Here is a 13,973-nt window from a genome sequence, read left to right on the forward strand (position 1 = left end):
CGCGATCTGTGCTTTGAAAAAGCACCCTTCACCGCGGTAGGAAATGTGGCTGGGGGATACTAGGAAATAGCTTTAATGATCCTTAAAGAGTATTGTATTGTATTTTTAAAATCAAAGTTTACTTTGCTGGCAGCTTGGTTTTTGTTCTGTGAGTCGGTTGGGTTTTTCTCTGGAAAAGCTTTGGTTTTGGCTCCAGAATTTCTTTACAAAATAGATGTTACAGAAATGAATAAAAGGGGCATTAGTGGAAAAGGAAACCTGAAAGCTGTTCTGTCTTTCACTTAGTTTCTCCTTGTATGCCACGGCGTTGTTCAGCAACAACAAAGGAATTCCCATCTGGGTTTTAAATCTTTGTAACGGTTTTGAAGTTGTCGGCTTTCCCTGGGCCTGGCACTCCTGGTACCCCAGTGCTGAACTGGAACCGCTCTGCATCAGCTCCGCAGTTAAGTTAATGCACTGCGGGTAGACGTGGCGGCTCTTCCAGGTAAAAACGGTCCCAAGAGCATCCAGCTAGACAGTAAATGAATTCTGAGAGGCGATTCTGAAGGAAAACATGACAGTGCTTCAGTGAAAACCGGAAGGACCAGTTTCCGGCTGTAATATTTGCAAGAAAGCGCAAAGGAAAGCGCATCGCGTTAGCAAAGAGCATCCAAAAAGGCTCCCAGCAAACACTCCAAAGGCTGCAAAAGACCTTTAAAGTAAACAGAACTGAAGAAATCACAATTCCAGTGTCAGCCACGGCACAACGGAGTCGGCTACGATGCTGTATCTGGTGAAACACGGCTCAGGCACCTTTTACGTTCAGCTTGGGTAGTTTTTACTAATCCATCCTTAAATACAGCCAAAACATGCTACGATTTTCCTGGTCTTACAAGGCTTTTCATTGCAATACCACTGCTCTTCTGAACTGGAGAGAAGATGTTGTTGTTACGCTCTCTGGTATGGATTTTGTTACCTATATGGAACAGTCCGTACGGCTTCTGAGGCCTGTCGTTCCTGTCTTGCTCTGTAGCCAGCTCGGTTTGCATTTCTTTTTGTGATTAAACTAGTTGTTAGGTCACTAGATATATAAGAAATCGAGTGTTAAATTAAACTGCCAAACTCCAAGCAAGCCACGGTTGGCTTGTGACATTCCAACTCCAACTAAGGGCTACATAAATGTTGTGTTCAGTTAATTATTAAAAGGAGAAAATGTTGCTTGCGTACAATAACAGCAATGTGTATCTCAAACAGAACCAGATACTCTGATGGCGTTTTGGACTCATGGAAACTTTGTCCCGAACACCCACAATTAGAGTCACAGAATCACCTGGGCTGGAAGGGACCTTTCCGATCGTGGAGTCCAACCATCAACCCAACTCTGACAAAACCCATCACTAAACCGTACCTCTAAGGACCGCGTCTGCCCGGCTTTTAAATCCCTCCGGGGATGGCGACTCCACCGCTGCCCTGGGCAGCCGGTTCCAATGCTTAATTAGTGGCTTTGAGATTTTTATTAGCAAACCTGTATTTTGCTTCAGCTTCCCATTTTCAGTGCAGACGAGAAGACTGCGATACTGAAATCCACGATGGATTCGGGTGACACCAGCAGAACCCGCAGCCCAGAGCTGATTTACTCCATCCCACTTGAGTTTTGGCAACCCCAGTACAAAACCTGGACGAGACCCTTTTTATTACCACAGTGTTGGAAAACTGAGTGGAAAAAGTATTCTCGTAAATCCTCCGTCAGGAAAAACAACACACACACACACACAAAAAATATCTGAATTTCAGTGAAACCCGAGGAGGAACGTTAGGAGTTCACAGAATTAGATCATAGTGTGCCTTGGCTCAGTGAGCAATGCTATTTGGAGAATGCCCTCTCGGAGGCCAGCTGAACGCCGGCGGGTACGTATTTTTACCCCCCAGTAACAGCACCTGACCCGACTACCTGCCTCCTGCTGAAACGGCTGCTTCGCTGGACATTTCGGTCGCCTCCAGGCGCAGCCCCAGTGAGGACAACAGCAGCGGGGACACATCCAGGGCAGCCAGTTCTCTACGGCTGAGCAGGGCGGGTGTGAAGGGCTCCATCCCCCGCCGCTGCCATTCCCGCTCGGTGCTGCTTGATTCCTGGCGACAGCGATTGCCGCCTCGAGCGCGCGGGGAGGAGTGGTGCCATCGCTGCAAGGAGAGGCCATAGGCTCGATAAACCCCTTGTAACAGGGGGCAATAACCTGGGAGATTAAGACGGGGAAACTTTTCCACTAGGAACACAAGGCAGCCATGGAACAGCTTATCTGGGGAGAAGGGGGGTGGAATCTCTGTTCTTTAAGATTTTTCTTCAAGATTTCTCCAGACAAAAGCCCAGCTGACCTGATCTAGTGTTGGCAACAGTCTCGGATCAAGCACGAGGTTCAGTCAGAGACCTCCAGTAGTCTCTTCCAACCCTCGTTTCTCTGATTTGATGAAAGTGGGGCACTTCTAAACCAGATCTGAGAGAGGCCCTGGTTCTCAGTAAGGTAACGCGTTGACTGGAGGATGCTGCCGAGCGGGACCACAACACGCGTCGTGCCGGGGCCGTTCCCTGAACGCCTCGTCACTGGCGCCCCGCGGACTGGAGAGCACGTTCGCGCCCATCCCCCTGCCTGACGTTGTTCTGCAGCAGCGGGCAACTGAGAGGCCAAACCCACGGCTTCGATTCCTCGACACAGAGACACCGGAGGTATCTGAGGGTCTGCCCCACGGCCAGATGCTGAGGACAAAGCAGTAAATACTCCACGGCAGCTCCCACGCTCCTGATAATGGAATTTCCTAATTCGCAGCCGTAAGGTGAAAGTACGGCTACGGTTCAGTCCAGCGGGCAGACAGGGAATGTTCAGCTACGTCCGACTTTTCCAGCAGTTCGACAATAAATCCTTTGAGCCACAGTGCCCCACTTCGACTCGCCTCTGAATCCTGGTAGTTAAAAGAACTAGTTGCAATTTTTAAACTATTTTTTATATCTGGCTTTAAATTCTTCAGCAAAACTGTAAAAAGAATAAAGATCTTACCTGTAACCGAGATCTCGTGCGAATCACTGGGAACAACCTTCGTTACACATGCCTAAGGGTGCAGCTGTCTCTCAGTTATTTCTGGTTTCAAATCTCCAAATGCTGGCAGTTTATGTCCTTAAATATATTTTTACAATAATCCTTATTTTCTCATGAGCCTCAGTTTTCAAATCAAAGTTTATTAAAATGTCAAAAATAGAACTTACAGTTTCACATATGAAATACGAGAGCATACATGGTACAGGCCTTTAGTAACAAAATAGGTGAATAATGCTGAACGAGCTAAAGCGGGTAGGTGACATCACCGGTCATTAACATACAATCTCGGGTTAAGAAAATCTAAACACTAACGCGAACATGCTCATACGTATCTATGGAAGGGGGAGCGGTTCAGTCCGGAGCGGAGGAAGTCGGCTGCCTCCACTGGGAGAGGACGAGACGCATCTCGGCAGCAGCGACTGACGCAGACTCCTCTGGTCCCCACGGACTGGAGGAAACGCAAGATGAACCGAAACACTTACGGAGTAATACGTTACTGTCTTTTTAAAGCCTCGTAAATCTGAAAAGACCCGAAGAGCACAATTCGAGGCCCCGTCTGAAGGAGGAAACAGCAGCTCGGGCGAAGGCTCCTGCTGGAGAAGTCCCTGTTCCGTTTTCTTGGCCGGGGTTTGTCGCTCAGGTCTGAGGCCAGTCTCTTGTTCTCACATCAGTAACCGCCTCATTTCTGGCAGCTGCCAGAAAGCAACGTACGAAACTTAATACTCTGAATCCTTAATTGCCCTTTCTGTTAAAAATTAAATATTTGATTCATCTGAATATTTGAGAAAGACAACATAAATACAAAGCATGTACATAATAAAAAACATATACTGAATTTCTTAACCATACCGCTCAATCAGCTACTATATAGTGACTAAATATCTCTCCTTCTAGCCTACCAGCTTATTTTGTGAAATTCCATTCCTCCTACCTATCCGGTACCTTGGCGACTGGGAGAGCTCTCGGATGTTGTGTGACGCGGCTGAAGTCCTTCGCTGAGCTGTGTTCTTCTTGCTCCTTGCGCTTGTTCCCGTCAGTAAGCAGCACGAGGCGCGGGTGTCAGTCCTTGCTGCTTGGGATGGAGTCCTGAATATTCTTCACCCCGCAAAGGAGTCCTCTGCGTGATTCAAACTATGCTGATCCTTAAGGGGAGAGGAAACTGATTTGTTTAACTCTTTCTCAAAGGTTCCCCCCAACCTTTCCACGGTTGGAGCCAGAGCTTTGGGGAAACGCGTTATGATTCGATTTCTCCATCGTTGTACATACACATGCTGGTTCCCGGCGATTAAATCAAATCCAGCACTGGATTACTTCTAAGACAAGCTTAACACCAAATACAAACTGCAATTCAATTCAATACATTAATAATAATAATAATAATAAAAAAACAACAAACAAAACCAAAAAACAAGTCACCACAGTCACTTAAAACCACAAGGCCATCAATATCATCTGCCAGCAGCCGGGCCCTTGTGTACGGCTACGCCAATTAAAAAGAGTCAAAGTTCCCGCTAGTGACTCTCTACTAGTAACAAAAATGTATGAAATCCTGGTAAAACTAGCCGAGACTACCATTAAATGAGAAGATATTCCAGTACAGACCTGTAATCTAAGCTAGGGCATGGCCGATCGCATACATTTGTGCTACATATCAAAGCTACTTTAATAAAGTTTTAGAGAAAAGTAAAACCAAGGCGCAGCCCCGTGCACCCCCGGGGCACCGCTGCCTGCAACGCCCCGCGGCCCCAGGCTGCCTCCTCCCTGGCCTTGGCGTCCAGAGGAACGGCGTGATTCAGGACGTGTCCCGCCGGAGGGGGAAGTCGCGTTCAGCTGCACAATCCACCGCAGCCGGGCACCGCTGAAGGCAGCTCGGCCCTAACGCCCCCCGCGTGGCGCCCCTTCCCCGGCCACCAGCTTTTCGCGGGTACAGGACTTCCCAGTTGACTTCACAAGGCGACTTTAGAAACCCCGAAGCTTTTACGAATTAGCAAGAAGGCAAGCAAAGGGGAGGAGAGGAAATGGATACTTTAGCGAGATAATCTTCTCCATTTTATCTCCCTGCTGCTAGACCAGCTTACGTTTCCCATTTGAAGTCATTTACTTAAGGGACGATGAGGTGAGAGTAACCAAGTATTTTATGCATCACCTGAATCCTCTTATTCCAAAGGCATCTATTAAGAACGGTTAGCAATTAATTATCCGTTATCAAGCAGAAGATATAAATCTGGTTCCTAGCGGAAATCCAGGTCGAATTCCTAGTTTGGCTGAGGAGGTGATTCTGTGGGCAAACTTCGCATTAGAGTTCGGGTTTATCCCAGCTCGGAGCCTCTGGGTCAGGCCGGGTTCCCGCACACGCCGTCAAGTGGGATGAACTCTCCGAAAGTGGAATTTACGATGTCATTTTTGTGGCTGATGCACAAGGCACCACAGAGTGCAACTTCCTCCGCGATTATGTGGACAATGAAAACAGTTTGTTCACTAAAACAAGCAAATGCGACTTAAAGGCACTGGGGGGGGGAAACCTGGGGCCACTGAACGTCGCAGGATTTCTTCTCCTCTCTCACTAAAACAGCAAGTCAAATACTTCCACAAAAGCCAGGATAAATTTTTGTTTGCAACTATGTTAGAAACCTGTATCTGAAAGTATTTCCCAATCCATAACGACAGACAGACCTGCTTCTTAAGTGGTTAGAAAATCCTGGTTTATACAGATGCTCCTATTGCAGGGGTCCGTGCCACCAGATCTAACTAAAATCAGACGCGCTGCCAGGAACTAAACGAAACTACGACGGTCCCAGCCAGCCCCCAGCGCCGTGACGGACGCCGCGTTGCACAGTGAAAGCTCCAGTCAAACTGCTGCAAGAGGACGTTCACAGGCGCCTGTGTCATTCGGGAGCGCATCCACCCCCCAAAGTCTTCTTCGGAATTTCAATGTCATGCGCAAACGGTCACTGCTTGTTTCTGGAAGAAAACTCGCCTCTAAAGCTTCTCTTCCTTTGCCTGGGAAAACAAAGCACCAGCAACGAGCCTTTGTGTCCACGGAGCAAGGGGCACCTCGGACCCTGCCTGGCTGATGCCTCCGGTCCAAAACTGTGGGGTTTTTGCAAACCGGGTGGTGTGGGGGGAGAAACGGGGTGGCCTCAAGGGAACAAGCACGTGGGAAAAGCCTCTCCCTACACGGCGATTCCCGCTAAGCGTCCGAAGTGCCGTTCCAAGTCAGTACCCCGGGATGGGACCAGGACTCTCTGCAGCTCCAACCCTCAGCTGGACACGCAGGAAAACTTCCGCCGGACTCGGTGGGGGCCGCGGGCATTCGCAGCTGGGAGCACAAGAGTTTGCAGGACTAAAGCCTTAACACAAACCATCGTAAAGTCCATCCGCGTCTCTCTTTCCCAGAGCCGGATCGAGCTTGTGTGTTTGTCTTTTGTATATTTAAAAAAAAAAAAAAAAAAAAAAAAAAGACAAAAAGATTTCCATAGGAAACTGATTATCGTTTTCTCCCCTCCCCCTTCTAATATTTTGGCACAAATGCATATGATACTCAAAACAGATATAAAGAAACAGGTAATTAGACAGCACTGACAAAGTTATGGAACTTATTTGGCAGATTTGAATTGTAAAAACAAGTGCTAAGGTTTTTTTCCAGTTGTGGAAGTTGTTTGCCATGACAGTTGCTGCAGGGAAAAAAAAAAAAAATATTAAACAGTCTGGAGCATGTACATTTAAAACGAATGCTTTATAATACAAGTAAATACACACTCTCCCAATTTCTCCAGGCAAAACCACATCTCAGAGCATTTTAATCAGCTGAAAGAAGTTTTAAACAGAGGGGGTTTGTGTCTGAGATGTCCTGGTTCATGCGCAGCCACGTGTGGCAGCAGGGGATAACCTGTTCGACCTGTTCGTTTCCATCGCTGGAGCAGACCCGGACACTGAACCCGCTGAGCCCCTAAGACTTCAGAAGTGGCAGATACCGTTCAACGTACTGAGAAAACAGAATAGAAACTCTCCGTAGTTAATGCAAATAGACTGCACAATAACAACGGCTTAACGTATCCAGCAAGAGTTCCCCGCGTGGCAAAAGTCTGCCTGCGAGCAGCTCAGGCCGAAAGTCGCTGCAGCAGTATCAAAAGGAGCCTTAAGTTTGGGTTTTCGCTTCACGGCAGTCCGGTCTGAGACCCTCGGGGTGTCAGCTGCATCCCTCAGGCACGAAGCAAGACCCTGCCTCCACAGCAGTCCAGCGTGGGAAATTCATTCCTTTTTGGGAACATTACTGGGGGAATTAGTTCTTGGGTGTGCTTTAAACGCCTCCTTTTCCCCCTGCTGCTGCAAACCCAGGGAGGATGGGCATGGATCAGGTGGCTGGAGACAGGAACGCACGAGCAAGACTCATCCCAAAGTCTCACGGCGCCTGGCTTTTCAGAGATGCCCCGTGACACGAGCCCGGAATTGTGCGAGGCAAATGGGAAGTTTCCTCCGAGCCGTCGGTGGCGGCCGCACGCTCAGCACAGCGCGGAGCCAGGCGCAGGCAGGCGTGACACAGCAGGAGGGAGAGCGCTGGCTTCTCGCCGCTGAAACACAGTCCGGTTTTTTCGTCGGGATGAACTTCAGCTTCAGATTCCAACTGCATCGTAACCAAAGTGCTAACAGTTTCAGTGGAAGTGGCTTAAATGGGCATTTAGGTTAAAAACAAAACAACAAAAAAAGGAAAACCCACTTTTTTCTTTTTAGCAGATTTTTTTCCGCCTCGCTTCGATAACTGGGAATTTGTTTACTACGCATTTTGCTAAGGGTTAAGCCAATTCCATTTTCCAGAGTCTTTCTTTCCCCCCCACACCCCCAGGAGACGTTTCCTTAGGAGACGCTGGAACAACGAATGCTCGGGGAGCCCATTTGCGTGAGGACCTTGTCCAGCCACTGCAGAGGACCATTAAGATGCAGTTCAATCCAGCAGGGAGTGCTGGTCACAGTCTGCCGCCTGCAAGAGAGGAGGGGTTGGGGGGGAGAGAAGAGCTTAGAAAAAAGAGCAACATAAATATGACTTACAAAACCTCACAAATGTGAGAAAGTTTTACAGCTACTGAAGCATTCTTTCCTGCTTAGACAATAGTCTTGCACGTGGGGCCAAAGGAATGTCTCTCCCCTCTATAACACGCGTTTGGCCTATGCTGCCAACTTCTTTGAAAAACCCTATCTTCTCTCTTTACATTTCCTACGATCCCAAGGGAGCAACTCACTCTGTAACCTACTTACTCCTCAGATTCCTGAAAGCAGGCGGCACCTTATTCCCTGAAAGGAAGGTGTTCATCTAAGCGAAATTCTTCAGTTTTATTTTGCAAGACCTTGCCTCTCCCAACTAGATAGCAATGGAAGCAGTTTACCAAATCTGTTATATTTCTCTATGTATAAGACGAGGATATTCTCTTTTTACCGTATCTTTGGATTTTAGCAGAGTGCGGAGGCGATGGAGAGAGATCACCACTCGGGCACTCGCTCAGGCTCCCCGCCGCAGCCGCGGGGCCCGCTCCCTCCTGCGGCCAGAGCTGCCGCCGAGCATCCTTTCCGCCCCGCGCGGGAGGATGCGCTGGAGGTCTGAGCCCTGCACCGCACACGCTGCGTACGGGGCACTCCCGACAGGCTGGCATTTCATCAGCAGCTGCCTCGAAAGAAGCAGAAATGCTGCTGGGTGTAAAAAAGTTGCAAAACCCATCAGAAAAGCAGGGACATGGTATTAAGCCGTGTGCTTGAAAATCCCCCAAGAGCTGGCGGCTGTGGCCAGAGAGCGGAGGCGATGCCTTGCTGGGTCAGCGCACACCGCGCTTTTACTTTCCCCGGCCACAAAGCACCTTCTCCCTCTCCTGTCTGCCTCGCGGTTATTCCCCTGGAGGCCAGACCCCGTGGAGCGTCTCCAGACAGTAAAGCAGAGAGAGATGGGAGGAAAGGAGGGGAAGGGAGACCAAGGCACAGGCAAGGGGCTCTCCCTCCTCTGCCAAGCGATGGCCTAAGTCTTATTCCAGGCAGAGAGGCAGGGACAGCTGCTGTGGAGGAGGAGGATTACGAAGAGAGAGAAATAGCCTGGAAACAGCCTTGTTTTACACCCTCATTTCCCACAGAAGCTGTCCTTGGAATCTGTTTGTGGGAGGGAGAAGCCAAAGCCTGCGGGGCCCAGGGAGAAACCGCTGCTGAAGAAGGGACCTGCTGCTCCGCGGCGCCCTGCGCTCCCACAGCCCCCCTGGCCCCTTCCCGGCAGCGTGGAGGCTGCGGGGTACGGCCCTGCAAGGCCCGGGCCAAGGGCTGTAACCCCTTCTGTTGATGCACCTGCATCTCTCATCCTTTGAGCTGAAAACGGCAGCAGCTCCCTGCAGGCACCTTCCCATTCCCAGCCCCGGTGCGGCTGCCCGGAGCTGCCGGGGTCAGGCCATGCCCCAGGAGCGGGCGGACAGGCCGGGGTCACCCTGTACAGCGACCTCAGGCTGAGCGTTTTGCATTGAAGGGTGTCCCGTGAGCCCTTTGGGGCAGGACAGGGAGAGGACACCACTCGCCCCGTCAGCTTCAGTCAAGAGCACAGACCTCTCGCGTCCCAGGAAAAGCTTAACACGGAGCGTTCCCTTTCGCTGCCTGAAACCAGCCCAACTCTGAGCCGCCCAACAACGGTCCCGGCAACACCGTGCAGAAACCCACTACCCGTGGGGGCTGCCGTGCTTCTGCCCTCTGCAAATCCGTCACGGCAAACCTCACTCTGCCTTCCCACCTCGACAGCCGACACGTTGGCTCCAGCCCTTCAGGAAGGCGAACCCTCAAAGCTCTCCGTGACTTCAGCTTGCTCCACCAGGCTGGGCAGGGGAGAACCTTTGTATCACAGGCTGCTTATGCAATCGGCTTCTCCCCCCTTCCCTCCGCCAAATCCCGGGCACACAAGAGCACTAAACACCCCTCCAATTAGACGGCTCAAAAGGCGAAGCAGCTGAACCAGAAATCACTGGAACAGAGCTCTGGATGCAGCTCCCACAGTAACGTTTTCATATATGAATCAGTTCAACAAATAAACGTGCTCTGACAAAGGCAATCAGATGTAGTATTTTGTGGCAAGGAAATGAAGGAGCAAGAGAGCAGCTTGGCGCGGTCAGCGTGAGCATAGGGTTTCACTGACTACAATGCTCTAATGAGATAGTTGACTTTCCGTAAGTCATGCTCATCTGGATTTCATTACGAGCCGTGGCTGCAAGCCAGGGCTGAAATGCTCTGGCCCGGGTGCAGGACAGTTTCAAAACAAAATGGACTCCAAACATCTGGAGAAATGAAGAAAGTGGGAGAGCAACGCGCAGGGCCCAGGCTCCAGCTGATGCTGTGGCATCTCCCCCGCCGGCGGCAGGCGGCCGTGCAAGGGAGCCACGGAGGCAGCCTGGCTGTTCCGGGAGGCAGGGACTGCACCCGGGTCTTCACATCAGGCCACGGATTTAAGGGGTAGACACGTCAAGTAAGTATTTCAAAATCACATTTGGCTTAAATCCTTGCCAGCCTTCTCTCTCATAAAACGGCATTAATTTTCCAACAAATTTCGTCTCCCCGACTTGTACTATTAAACATTGGTTTCACTCCCTTTGCAACTTAGGGCCGTTTGCTGCTAATACAGCGGAGCAACAGCAGCACAAGCTACGGAGTCCTCCATCCCTCACACCGCCTGTCCCCGTGTTGTCAGAATAACCACATCCCCGACACCAAACATCAGACCCTGCTGCATCTCCTGTTTTATCTCCAGTATTCCCAGAGATTCAATTGCCTGGAGGAGCTGTGGCTGCCCCATCCCTGGAGGGGTTCAAGGCCAGGTTGGACGGGGCTTGGAGCAGCCTGGGCTGGTGGGAGGTGTCCCTGCCCAGGGCAGGGGGTGGAATGAGATGATCTTTAAAGTCCCTTCCAACCCAAACCGTTCTGTGATTCATATCGTTCTGGGAAAAATAGTAAACCTGTTTCTCCCACTGCCTCCGGTCACATTTAAGCAGCTGCCCTATGACAAGCACTAAGGAAAGGACAAGGAGATTTAACTATAATTTTGCAGCAACTCTAACAGTTCTTCCAAATATAAATTTTCAAGCCAATCTGCTTTTATTTTAATCCCATTAGTCCCTGATAAAAGAAGCATCAAACCCAACCCATATCTATTAGGAAGCACTCACATCGATCCTGTCCTGATAACAGTGTAGTCATAAGACACTCAAACTATCAAACACACATCTAATTTCAAGGAAAAAAAAAATAAAATAGTTCCTACACAGGCCATCTGGATTTATCTACTGTGCTTCAGGTAAAGCTTTTGGTTTGTACAACGCTGTGACCAAATACAGGTGGTCTTCCAGGTACATCACAAGATCTGTGTTTGCCACAAATAGGAGGGGAAAACCGAGAGACAAGATCAACACAGCCTCAACAACTCCGCATTACTGAAGAGACGCTGCGCTCATTTCCCCTGTCTTAAAAGCTGAGTAAAGCAGCTGCGCAGAATCCGACGCTAGGCTGCGGAATACCGGAGTGGCACTGGCAAGCAGAAGCACACAGCAAAGTTCCGTTCAAAAGGTCTGACCTGTATTCTGCTCCCCATCCCTTGACAAAGCTCATTCGAATCGTGCACATTCGGGTCAGCTGATACACGGCTTCGAAGCCCTGATTTACAGACTGAGCCAAGAGAGCGGCAAATTCCTGGTTGTTAAAAATCTTCAAGTTACATCCTGTGAAAAAAGAACACAAGAACAAGGCATTAGCTTAACCGGATTAAGGATGGAAAGAACCTCAATGCTGCCTTCCCATTCCCTCAGCCCCTGTGACACTACACACAGATTGCTTAAACACAGACTTTCAGAAAAAGGAATCAAGGTGGCCGCATTTCCACAGCTCATATGCTGAAAAAGAAGAAAACCATGTTACAGGACAGGCAATGATGAATTCTAGTGCCCACACAGCAGATTGCGATCTCCGAGACCAGACCTGGGATCCCTACGTGGAACCTCCTTCTACGCCCTTCACAATCATTTCCTTCATATTGTAATTTAAAAGCCTAACTATGACCAAAACACTCAACAACGGCACTCGCTACGGGGCCTGAAAGAAAGGAATGCACGGGCTAAAAACAGGAACTTACTGGTGTTGGATTCACATGGTGTCCATCAGCAGAAGTAATGGAGAAGTTCTGAAGTGAAACCGCTCTGGCAAGCCAGAAACCAGTTATCAGGGTTAAAAAGGCTGGTAGCAGAGCTGTTTCGGCTACAATCCTCTCTTACATTTACCTATCACGTGCCAAAGAATTTTCCTTTAATACTGGAGTTTTCCCCCAGTGTTTAGTCCCAGCTAAAAGACTGAGAACAGATTATTTAACTGTTTTTAAAGGTGAAATATAACAACATCCTTCACAGTTTAACTAGCTAACTAAGTACACAACTCTCTAAAAAAGTGTTGCTCTGCTTGCTTTCTCCCAGATAACCATAAACAAGTTAAACTCTGAAACCTGGCACGCAGCGAATGCTCAGTTGGGATTACATGGGCCAAGTCTGAAAAACAGCCCTTTGGACTGTGATGAATTGTACTTTTCTAAAATCACTTCTGAGCCTACTCTCTTGGGCTGGACTCATACTGTCATCTGTTTTGGGTCGAACTGAATATAGCACAGCGTAACCGCATGCAACAGCTCAGCAGCTGCAGAAACAACTACCCATTTTTGTGGCCGTAAAAGAAAGCAGAGCCCAAGAGCCGTGTATCTCGCAGGGAGGTTGAAGGGAAGCTGTGTCAGGCATATTGCAGTCCGAGGAGGGAAAATAAGGCGGGTGAGAGCATCAGGGCCAGGCTGAGCGGAGAGAAAGAGCTATGGCAAGGGAAGAAAAAACTTGTTCACGACCAGATTGCCAAACTCTTCAGACTTCTGGGTTGGATGGGAACAGGTCTGCCCAGGACTGCGCCTGGGAGGAGCGGGTACGACTCGATCTCATCCACAAGGGAACGCAGAAACTGCTTCAAACCCAGCAAAGATCTGAAGATGAGTCTGAGAAGGCGGCCAAAGACTGCGGCAAAAGTGGGGAGAGCGGGAGTCCAAAAAATGTGCCTTAGATGAATCTACAGCGGAAATGTGGGTTGTTTATGTCTTCAGATATTGACTCCAGCCGGGGTGGACTCTTGTGATGTGGCTGGAGAATTAAGTCATGTTTGCAACACTGGCAGCTGCTTCCTAAGCGTCCGAGAAACGAAACCCGCTAAGATGGGCCGGAGCTTGCAGCATATGGATCTCTTCTCAAAAGACAGACAATCTTTATTCCAATATTTCTAAACAAAAAAGTTTGGTTTTTAAATATATACATACTTTTATCTGTAAAAAAATTAGCTTTTGTAAACCTAGCTAAATAGGTACATTCCCTTTTGAACGGCATCCTCTCTTTGGCATTTATCTAACAAAAAAGTATTTTCTTCCCAGATAGAGGTAATAAATTCCCTTCTAATCTTTCAACATGCTTTAGACACGTATTTGCTGTACTCAGAACAACAAGGTGCCTGCAGATGCAATTTCCCTAGAATAATGCTAATTCACAAGGGGGGGGGGGGGGATTTTATTACAGAACAGAAAAAAGTAACAATTTAAATCTATTATGGGTGAATCTAAATTAAGAAAAATTTTCCTACATTCTATTCTTTTACTTAAAGACGCAAACAAAATTATAAACATGACTATCAGATAATTACAATACAATAATGGACTGATAAAACACTGCACGAACAAGCGGCGGGTTCTGCCCTTAGTTCTGCTTCGACACTGAAGTACCGTTTCTTCCTCCTTGTCTGAATGTCGTGCCAGCAATCGTTGGAGCATACACAGCAGCCTCTTTTATCCTTCGTTCTACAACAAACGCCCTGCTCAAGTTATCAAGT

At 48.8% G+C, this 13,973-nt stretch overlaps 1 protein-coding gene across 1 annotated transcript in view; it reads right to left on the reverse strand.

The window, feature by feature from the left end:
- Positions 1-6,785: 6,785 nt before the first annotated feature.
- Positions 6,786-13,973, reverse strand: part of SMAD3 (SMAD family member 3) — a 77,030-nt gene continuing 69,842 nt past the window's right edge. Inside the window, exons 8-9 of the mRNA XM_074600299.1 lie at positions 11,647-11,791; positions 6,786-8,046 (exon numbers count right to left, since the gene is read on the reverse strand). Coding sequence (XP_074456400.1) covers positions 7,923-8,046; positions 11,647-11,791 — 269 coding nt within the window. The 3' untranslated portion in view covers positions 6,786-7,922. The remainder of the gene's footprint in view (positions 8,047-11,646; positions 11,792-13,973) is intronic.

Source organism: Larus michahellis, chromosome 9 (genome assembly GCF_964199755.1).
Source record: "Larus michahellis chromosome 9, bLarMic1.1, whole genome shotgun sequence".
Lineage (NCBI taxonomy): Eukaryota > Metazoa > Chordata > Aves > Charadriiformes > Laridae > Larus > Larus michahellis.